We start from the raw sequence: 11,331 nt of genomic DNA on the forward strand, positions 1-11,331 counted from the left end.
TATAGAAACTTATCTGCAGTGCTCTAAAGATAATTTTACATTTGCTTGCTGCTGCAGATCCTACAACATTAACTCAAGAAACAGTTTAGATATTTCTTATCCCGCCCCCCCCCCCTTGCAAATCACAAGATGTGGCTCATGTTGCATGGGGAGTGGTGGGAGATTCTGGACAGACAAGAGGAAGTGCTTCACTCACAGCACACAGTTCAACAATGGAATTTACAATGACTTGGCTATATTTTTGATAATGGTTGCTCATCAGGTGATTAGTAAACACTGGGAAACTGGCCTAGGGTTAACATTATCCAGGTGGTACATAAGGATCTGGCCAACTGATTTAGCTGAAAACGTTAACAGGCTGAAGACTGAAGGATATGAAAGGTTAAAAAGATGACTTTGACACAGTTTGGTTTTATTTCATTTGTATGAGACTTTTATTAAAGTTAATCATAGTACAATAAGATATAGAAAACTAATCTAAATTTTTAAAAATGCAAATAGAATAAGAGAATATGGAATCCTCTTTTAAAGGTAGTTCTTGACCCTTACTATCCACAGAAGGTAGCAGCCCCTTCCAGCTCTCACCTGGGATCTTTCCTTTCTCCTCCCAGCCTCTCACCCTGGGAGACCAAAATTTTCCTGCCTCCCATTCAGGCTCTTCCATCAACTACAGTGATGAACACCAATTTAGATGGGTTTATAATGGCAATAATGTGCTATCTCCATGACTGGAGGCCGTATGTCTCTTAATATCAGTTGCTATGAAACTGAAGAAGGAGAGGCCTACTGTCCTCATGTTGTTCTTGTAGAAGCAACTAGTTGGCTGGCAACTGTGGGAAACAGGATCTTAGCTAAAAGAGGTCTTTTGTGTAATCCAACAGGTTAGTAATAATATATTTCTAGCAGTGATGCTGGAATACAAATACTCCTTTTCTGTGCACACCAGACGGTGCTTATAAATATTATACAGCATTGTAATGAGTAACAAACAAATCCCAGGTGCATAATCCAATGGCTATGCTTGTGACATTTCTAGCACACATTAAAAACAAAACAGAACACCCAAGTCCAACAGAATAATCTTCATGGATCTTTAAAAAAAAAAATCTAAATGACTGCAAAGTCCAACAGTTCTTTTTTCATAAAAACAATCCAAGAGGCTCACAACAGAGCAAAACCAGAAATGATAGATAAAGCCTAAATCTAGCAACAGACAGGAAGGGTTTTGGTTTTTTCCTTAACCTGGTGTGTGTGTTCATGCATGCATGCATGTGTAAAAGAGATAAAGAAATCTATAAGCAAGCGATGCTATGCAGCAAGAACTAGCTAATGTGATCTGCACAGAAACAACAGAATTAGGAAGCATCATTGTTTTAAACAAAAGCAAACACCACGATCCAGAAGGAATTGTCAGCTGGTATAGTAGCGCAACACTTCAGGCCATTTTTTGGCACAAAGAGGACAGATCAGTGTGATTTTTCATTCTAAGCACTAGCAGGGCTTTTGTTGCACTGCCCACTGTGATCCAAGCCAATTTTGCTTGTGTTCCTTTTACCCACAAGAATTCTTAAGTACACACTCAGTATCATATTGCAGAACTGGCTGGAACATATCCAAGGGAAAGCATATTATTGTTCAGAGGTGCTTTCCTTTCACAAGAGATTAAAGGAAAATAAATACAGAAGAAAAAGGATAATCTTACATAAATTATACGAGATAGTTCTCTGTTAAAGTACCTGATAGTGTATATTAATAGTGGTTTATGGAACACAGGAAACTGAGTTTATTGTCTACAGTGACTGGCAGTAGTGAGGATTTCAGACAAGGGACATTCCCAGCTCTACCTGAAGATATTGAGGACTGAACCTGGGATCGATCTACTGCATGCAAAGCAGAAGCTCTACCACTACATGGGAATATATATATATATATATATATATGGGGTTCAAGACAGCCTACGAGCCATGTTCTGTAGTCTCAGATGCATGTGGGCCAGCCAAAATCTGACAAGTCACTCCTGCTCTTAAATTGTCCAAGCAAAATGGCATATCTTAACCCGGAACCAAAATGAGAAAAAATGCTGAACTTAGATATAACTCAGTCAGTGAAGCATGAGACTCTGAATATCATGGTCATGGGTTTGAGCTCCACGTTGGGCAAAAAATTCCTGGGGTGCAGGAGGGATTGGACTAGATGATTCCTGTGGAATAACCTAGTCCAACTCTACAATTCCGTGTTTCTAAGGCGAGAGTATTACACAGCCAGAACACCACTGCAGAAAAGGCTCTCTCCAGTGCCACCACATAGCAATTTCCCTGGGTGATGGAAATCTGCTTGAGTGTCATCAAGATACTCACTCCAAATTCTCTGTTGACCCCCACTCAGTGGCCTCATAGAGATGTTACAGAGCATAGGGGACAGGATGGAACCCCATAGCACAAGCACCACAGGCCCAAGCAGAAATCCTCCCATGTCACTTCTGAAATTAACCCTATGGGTAGAAGGAGAACCATCACATCAACATGCTCTCAACTCCCATCCAGGCAGGTACGATGGTTGATGCTGCCAAAAGCTGCTGGGAGATCAAGGAGAATCAAGAGGGTCACACTCCCCCTGTCCCTCTCCCATCCAAGGACATCCATCAGGGTGACCAAAATTGTAACAGTGCCAAGGTAAAGGTAAAGGTACCCCTGCCCGTACGGGCCAGTCTTGACAGATTCTAGGGTTGTGCGCTCATCTCACTCTATAGGCCGGGAGCCAGCGCTGTCCGCAGACACTTTCGGGTCACGTGGCCAGCGTGACAAGCTGCATCTGGCAAGCCAGCGCAGCACACGGAACGCCGTTTACCTTCCCGCTAGTAAGCGGTCCCTATCAGGGGCGCCAACTTATAAAAAATATTGGGGGGGCAGGGGCCCATACCGACTTATAAAAAATATTGGGGGGGCCCAAGACCTCCAAACCGCTGCTGCTGTGGGAACGAAAGGGGCGAGCCCCGGGCTGCCCCGACCTTAAGTGAACCTGTGAGGGCCCACCCTTTGCGGCAGCCGATTGGCTGCCGCCGTGGGCGGTGAATATTAATGAGCTAGGGGGAATCCCCGCTTCTCGCGGGGCTGACGCCAGCCCCGCGAGATTGTTGATGGGTCGAGAGCCCACAACCCCACCCCCTCTCTAGATCGGGAGTGGCTTTGTTTTAACTCATTACTGAATGTATTTTAAAAGGTAACTATCGTCAAACAAGGAAAATAAAAAATACCAACATAATTTTGTGATTTTACAAAGCATAATATAACTAATAATTTTCTTAAATTATTGGGGGGGCGGAGCCCCCCCAAATGAATTTTTGAGGGGGCTTGGGCCCCCTCAGGCCCCATGGAGTCGGCGCCTATGGTCCCTATTTATCTACTTGCACCCGGGGGTGCTTTCGAACTGCTAGGTTGGCAGGCGCTGGGACCGAACGATGGGAGCGCACCCCGCCGCGGGGATTCGAACTGGCGACCTTTCGATCGGCAAGTCCTAGGCGCTGAGGCTTTTACCCACAGCGCCACCCACGTCCCAACAGTGCCAAAACAGGGCCTAAATCCAGATTGCATGGGTCCTGATAATCAGATTCCTCCAACTGCACCTGGAACTGCACCCACCTTCTCAATCACCTGGTCCAAAGAGGCATATTAACAGCCAGGTGATAGTCATTATAATCTCCTCTGTTCAAAAGGGACTTCTTAAGGAGCGGCTGTGCAACCACCTGGGTCAATGTGGTGGGCACCCCTCTTTCCTGGAGGTAAGCATTTGCTGTCTCTGGGACCCACCCAGCAAATCCCTTCTAGCTAGCACTTAATAGTGAGAGCAAGAGTTGGTTGCCCAAAGCCTTGCTAGCTTTATTTCAATGTCCCTTTTGTAGCAGTTTGCTAGGCAAAAATTCAACAGGTGAGGACACACTTTCGCCCAGAAACGGGAGGTGAAATGATGCACAGAACAGGAGAGTTGGAAGGCGTCTCACGGGTCCTCTAATCATGATCCAACCCAGCACCGATGCAGGAAACCCGCGACTACAGCACAGCACCGGTTGAGTTTCTGCCTGTCCCTGAGGTGCAGCCCAGCGAGGGTTTGGTCCAGCCACTCACCAGGAGGTGCTATAGGGATCTCTCCTCTGCATGGTTTGAGCCCAGGGCTTGTGCCAGTCGATGCCCTGAGCCGCTTCAGCCCAGTGTTTCTCGGGCTCCTCCACCGACGCCCTGAAAACCGCCTCGTAGTCGCCTCCAGGAGCGGCTGGCCGCGAGGACAACGAGCGGCTGAGCGGGAGCAGGAGCCGGGCTGCAGGCGGGCGCCTCGTCCAGCAAGTCGGGAAAGCGAGCGGAGGGACGCGCCGGAGTCCCACCTGCGGAGCCCAGAGAAGGCCTCGGGCGCTGCGAGCAACTTGGTGCAGCCAGACTCTCCGGCACTGCTGGGCGCTCATGTTCCCTGGCCGCCCCGAGGCGAAACTGCAAAAAGAACCCCCAAACTCGAGCGCCCTGAACTACACACTTTTGGAACCGGGGAATCTTATTAAGTCCCTTTTTCACAAAGTCAGCAGGAAGAGCCGAGCTGGATTCAGGTCCAAAGATTAGGACCTGCTCCTCCTTCCACCCACTTTGGTATTTACAAACGACCAGTTTGCAAGAGCTCCAGTCCGGGCTTTGGTGCCGGCTCCCAAGCCCGCACTTTGTTTTGTAGCGAGGAGGCCCTCTGGGGTTTGCTTAGGTTGCATAATATCGCCCACCGACCTCTGGGGCTCGGGATACTCTGCCAACTTTCCCTCTTCTATTACTGCTCCAAGTTTGCTAAGTGCCTGGAAGTAAGTGGACGCGGTTTAGGATAGTGTCCTGCTTCTCCCTCACTTCGCAGATTCAGGAATTCGCCTTTCCTTCTTCAAGATCCTTTCTAAAATCATGGCAATCTGCTCTCAGAGGCAACGGCGTATTTAAAACTCGCCCAGGAATACAGCATTTCTTTCCTGATTAGTTTCATTTTCTACAAACGGCAGTTTTAAATTACCTTGAAAACAATTTTCATTCCTGTCCACTTCCAGTAAGTGCACTTCATTTTAAAATAATAAGCTATATTAAAACCGTATTCCATCATTAAAAAAAAAACTATTACAATTTATCTCCATTATCAACCTTTATCGAGGGAGAATTGGAGAGGATTAGGTTGATATGGAGACACCACAACAGGGGCATATATTTTATCCAGAACAAGGGATGCGTTTGACATTTTGAATAAAATTAGATTTGCCAGATAAAGGCATTTCAGACACACCAGTTTCAGAGAGATCTCACCATGGAGGGATTCCATGAACTCACCACGGACTCTCACTGTGTGTGAGAAAATGTGTAGATCCACACACAGAGAAGGATGTTACTATTATATTTCCTAATTTAGGAGTGCACCAACCCAAAGAAGTCTTAAAGGACTAGGAGATAAACAGTGCCAGATAAACAGTACCTTTACAGGCACTAAGCAATGCTGCTATTAATAATAATTAATCATTAATCATTAATCATTAATAATTATTTATCCATCCCACCCATCTGGCTGGGTTTTCCCAGCCACTCTGGGCGCCTCCCAACAGAATACCTTGGGTTAAGTACTTAATTCATTCCGGAGGTCCGTACTTAACCTGAAACTGTTCTTAACCTGAAGCACCACTTTAGCTAATGGGGCCTCCTGCTGCTGCTGCGCCGCTGCTGCACGATTTCTGTTCTCATCCTGAAGCAAACTTCTTAACCTGAAGCACTATTTCTGGGTTAGCAGAGTCTGTAACCTGAAGCGTATGGAACCCGAGGTACCACTGTATTAAAAACATGATAAAACATCAAACATGAAAACTTCCCTAAACAGGGCTGCCTTTAATTCAATGCAGACTTGTACCAACCCTAAAATAAAAAATTGAAATAAAACAGATTTATTGCAACACATGACAGGATCTGATTTCCTCGCATTGTTCCCATCTACATCTGTAGAATGCCTTGTGGTTTATGCTGGGATAAGTAATAAGAGAACAGAAAAATGGGGGGAGAGTATGGAGTGTAAGGAAGTCTTAACAAAGTTCTGATTGTTCCCATGAAAACTACGTCAATGCTCTTTTTAAATATCAAATGTCAAATTCTTTCCCTCTCCCCCCCCCCCATTTATTTATTTATTTATTTACTGGTGCCCTAAGCACACACTTAGCCTGCCTATTGGGTAATGCAGCAGGGGAGATAAACTTTCACCAGTGTGCTGTACTTTTGCAAAGGAGCACTGACCCCAGGGGTAGTCTCTTCGAGAATCACATTTCTCCATGGCGAATACTGAGTATTCCAGGAAGGTAGAAGCATTTCATAACAAGTCCCCAACTGTGACAATCGGCAGGAAAACTTTTCGAACAGGCAAGGTTGCTATGGGAACACCTAAATAAAAACCTGAAAGAACACTGCTGATATGGGTGCTGCTACACCTTAACCCTTAATGCCCTGTTGCAGGATCAACTGATGCGTGGTGCTTAATATGAGTGGCTAATAGGCAAAAGTAATTCACTGTATGTTGCTACAGTACAATGTTGTACATGTCTACTCAGAAGTTAAGTCTCTTTGTGGATAAGAAGGCTTCCTTGCAGGTAAGTGGGCACAGGATGGCAGCCTAGGGTTGGCTTTTGGGAAACAGGGTTCTTGTGCCCGTAGAGCTAGGGGCCAGGCAGAAATTCAACAGGTTATGCCTTTTCTAGTAGGGGAATACAATTATGGGTAAAGTTTCCCCATGATTCTACTCTCTATTATTTATTTGTTTACAAAAACATTTATATACCGCTATTCGTTTTAAAAAAACAGAGCAGTTTGCAACAATTATTTGTAAAACCGTACAATAAAAAGCATATAAAAAAAGTTAAACTCAGAAATCAGCTAACTTTTGTGGAAAGATATATTCTTAATTGGCCATATAAGCCTGATGGAATACATAAGCTTTCAGCAGGCATGTAAAAGTTGAAACAGAAGGTGCCTGTTGAATCTCTATTGGCAGAATATTCCACAATACTGGGCCTATTCTGTGTTATGCCCTGCCCACCAAATGGCAGCCATTTTTTGACTCGCGCCACCCCACAGTATTCTCCCATTGCTCCAAAAAGGTTGGCAATCCCTGTGGTGGACAGTTATGGAGCAAGAAGAAAACTGACCCAATAGTAGTATTGTGTGTTCCAGCCGTGGTGAGGTATGCACTTCAATCTGTGGCATTTCACTAAAGTAAAATATTCCTAATAATTAAATGTATAATTCAATGCAATCTAGTTATGGCACTCGGAGTCTACTGACAAGGGCATGGAAAATGCCATTTTGACAGCTCTAGTAGCATTTTGCTTATGGCACAATGCATACCAAAAAAGTCACCCAACTGTTGATAACATACATCAACCAGTGGTTGCTGGTGCTCATTGGGACTGGTTGGGTGGAACGTAGTAGGAGCAACAGTAGGTGAAACTACAGCCAAGCACATGCGGAGCCAACTAATTCTGGTTTTGTCCCCATTCTCCACCCTGCTGAGTTCAACAAGGACAACACTAAGACCAAGGTGGAAGAAGCAGATAACCAAGGTTGTATGTAAGATAGCAGGGTGTGCTTTGAAAGAATCAAGACTGAGCTTAACAAAGCAGTGCTCCTTTTGCCCTAATGGACTGGCCTCCACTGACACCAACCAGAGCCATTTCTACTAAATTCACTCATATCTGAATGTCGGATCTCTCCCACACATAGCTCTCCCTTCTAGCAAATCTTCATCCGCTGGATGGCAATAAAAAATCAACGCATAACCAGCGTCCTCTTTAAGGCAGCAAAATACAAAGCAACAAAGCGCATTTTACAAGCCAATTTGTTTGTTTATTGGATCTCTACACTGCCTTCCTGACAATGCACTCAAGGCGGTTTATAATTTAAACACTAAAAAAAATAAAAACACCATTATATAAAGCAAAGACTGACAGAGTCTTCTCATTTCATCTAGCTGTTCCCTGACCTGGGCTCCCTTGCTTATGCCTTCCCTCAGGGCATGCAGGTCTTTAGCAGCCCCCAGCAAAGGTGGGAGAGGAACTGCCTCAATTTTGACGCATTTTTGTTATGTTCTAACTCAAAGATATGCTTGATGATTAGTTATGAATGAAACCCTGAGCATGTATGTTCCATTATTGCTAAATGAATTATTACTAAATGAATAAGCTAATCAAAGGAAGTAGTAATTACAATACTACACATAGTAAAGCAAATTAAACTGGAATTTGGGTCTGTTTCCAGAAATCGGTGAAGTACACACAACATTAAAAGCAGCAAAGCACACTGTTATTTATTTTCTACCATATGTTTAAATGTGTCTGCTTATTACTTCTTTTCCAGGAATGTTCAAATTTACAGATGTGATATGTGCTGGTTTTCTTTCCCCTGAATTCTTTAGGAGGAAACCATGTTTCTCTACAATAAAATTGGTATGGGTGTGTAATGGAGAAACATTCTACGAACTCATTTGAACCTGCAAATGAGTTTGTATAATGTGAATTAATACCACTACACATCATTTCCAATGGCAATTAATTGACACTATGCTTCTGGGATCTTCTTGGACCTCACATCTATCTGAAAAACAGCAATATTTGCTCCAGTTGTAAATGTTTCTAAATGGAAATGGTCTACAGCCAGGAGAACCATTGATAGGAAGTACAACAGAAAACACTAAGCATGCTCAGTTGTCACACCTGAATCAATAACTCAAAGATGAATTTGAGAATCACTGGATTGGACTGTATGAAGAATGCACACCTGCAAACCTTATCTAGGTCAAAATGACAGGAGGTTTTTTGTTTTTCGTAATTAAGAGCACAAGCCTGCCAAACATTGAACACATTTCAAACAAATTGCACTTTCTTGTTTCAGATCTGTGCTTCAAGCTCAGCAAATTGGCCACGGATGGTCTGGCTCTGAGCAGCTTGGAAGTCTATCCCCACAGTATTAGCACATTGCCGGAGCCAGTATTAGGCTAGTACAACTGGTGTAGCCACACGGACCCATGCTGCAGGGGGCACCAAAACAATGCTGTAGAATGGAGTTTGAGAGGCAAGGATGCCTATTTTAGTGTCACAAAGGGAGTTGCTAAAATTTGAGAACCCCCAGTCTGCCACTGACATTGCCAATCCTCAATTTAAACCAATATGACACTTGTGTGATTCATACAGATGTGATAAATACAAGCTTTCATCCTTCGGTTCTGTTAGATCCTAAATAATATTGAATAATCTTTTTACTAGAGGCTGTTTAATTCCAAATCAATGTACAGACAGCTTAAAGCATCATATATCATACATGGTTTGGAAATGTGGTGAGAGTAGAAGATGGGTTTGGTGGACAGCCAAAAAAGGAGCATGTAATAAAGCATTGAAGTTCTTTCTGGGATTGAGGAGTAGCATCAAGATAAAGGGGCTGGTTAGTGAATGTCCCAAAAGGGGGGCTGGGATACGCCTGGTCTTGGTTGGGTGGGATCTGTTCAGTCTGGTGCTTCTCTAAGTTGAGGGGTCCTCTGCAGTGGTCATTCCATTATATACGGTAAGCCCCATACTATGAATCACACACATGTTTTATGGGCAATACAATATCATGAGCATTGCAGAATGCACTCTTTTGTGTAATTATAACGGGGGGGGGGGAAATAATTTTTTAAAATGCAGTCTAGAAGTTTTCAGTTTGTATTAGATTTTAATCTAGAGATTGTTTTTTTCATTTGTATATTTAAACTATTATTTCTACTGATTATTTCATGTTTTATGGACAATAAGCAAGTGTTGTAGCATTTGTTGTTTCACTTTTCCAGCAATCCATTTAGTTTCATCAATATAGCTCCACTCCCTTGCCATCTGCTTCTCCCCCTACCATTCTGAACAATTCTGGACAGTTTAGAGAGAAATGGGTATTATATGGTGATTCTATTGGTTCGTATGGCTTCTGTTTCTTTTAATGTTTCCGTAACTTGCTTCAAACCAATTAAAATTGCAAATGAAAAGCTTGGGTTATTCATGTGATTAAAAAGAAGCATGGAAGTTTCATTCATAGATAGATAGATAGATGATAGATAGATAGATAGATAGATAGATGATAGATAGATGACCCTTTGGGGAAAATTTCACACAAATATATCATAACCCTCAACACTTTTCTCATGTGGGAGTTGAGGGGCCATGCGGCTTAGCCATGTGGCCATTATCAGCATGCCTGGTGTTCCCTCACAATCTAGGGCTTGCCAATCAGAAGGTCAGTGGTTCGAATCCCCGCAACGGGGTGAGCTCCCGTTGTTCGGTCCCAGCTTCTGCCAACATAGCAGTTCGAAAGCACGTCAAAGTGCAAGTAGATAAATAGGTACTGCTCCGGTGGGAAGGTAAACAGCGTTTCTGTGTGCTGCTGTGGTTCGCCAGAAGCAGCTTAGTCATGCTGGCCACATGACCCAGAAGCTGTATGCTGGCTCCCTCGGCCAGTAAAGTGAGATGAGCGCTGCAACCCCAGAGTCATCTGCGACTGGACCTAATGGTCAGGGGTCCTTTACCTTTACCTAGGACACATACACCCTTCATATGGAGGAGCTCTATATATGTACATCAATGTAGGGCCCTTTATCAATGTCCAAAAACATGGACAATGGAGAGACATGGTTGCCTGCATAGCAGGGAACAGGGCAGGCCTGTACAGCCTTCCAGCTCTTCATGGATTCTCTTCGCATATGTGAGGAATGTTGTCTTTTCTCTTTCATAGATTTCTGAACCTGGAAATACGGTGGTAGATCCTAGAAACTTCAGTCCCTGAAGCAGCAAGGCAGCTTGCAAGCAGAGGAAACAAATGTTATCCAAGTCAGGATAAGGTGACTTGAGGAGCCAACAGGCCCCTGTCAACATAACTGTTTACTTTCTGAGAAATTTGTTGCTCTGTTCAGCTGAATTGCTTGAAGTACTACTTAGCTACTAGCCTGCCCTGGCAATCCAATTTCTCCTCTTTTCTGAATCTTTGGGGCTAGGCTGCAATAAATACTCAACAGGATGAGCAAGTACAGCTTATGCAATAATTAAAGAAACTGTTTTTCAAAGACTGTTTGTTCTTTTTAGTGCTTTTTCATTATCTCTTACTTTGCTATCTCTCATAATGGTTATTTGCATATTTATCCCAGCATTCTGCTTACTCTTTAGATTATTCATGACTGAGAAAATATTCTGAAGCAGAAAGGGAAAGTTTAATGAGTTTCAAGGGGACATGTCCGGGGTGTGTGTGTAAAATATAGAAACAAATGTCTGAATAG

At 43.5% G+C, this 11,331-nt stretch overlaps 1 protein-coding gene across 5 annotated transcripts in view; it reads right to left on the reverse strand.

Annotated features, from left to right (window-relative positions):
• Window positions 1-4,603, reverse strand: part of ACSS3 (acyl-CoA synthetase short chain family member 3) — a 69,686-nt gene extending 65,083 nt beyond the window's left edge. For 4 of the 5 annotated variants that reach the window (XM_081878581.1, XM_081878580.1, XM_081878579.1 and 1 more), the window contains exon 1: window positions 4,122-4,603. In XM_081878581.1, coding sequence (XP_081734707.1) covers window positions 4,122-4,453 — 332 coding nt within the window. In that variant the 5' untranslated portion in view covers window positions 4,454-4,603. The remainder of the gene's footprint in view (window positions 1-4,121) is intronic. The other variant, XM_081878583.1, reaches the window with a different exon arrangement.
• Window positions 4,604-11,331: the final 6,728 nt, after the last annotated feature.

This window comes from Podarcis erhardii (assembly GCF_964252035.2).
Source record: "Podarcis erhardii genome assembly, chromosome: 10".
Taxonomy (NCBI): Eukaryota; Metazoa; Chordata; class Lepidosauria; order Squamata; family Lacertidae; genus Podarcis; species Podarcis erhardii.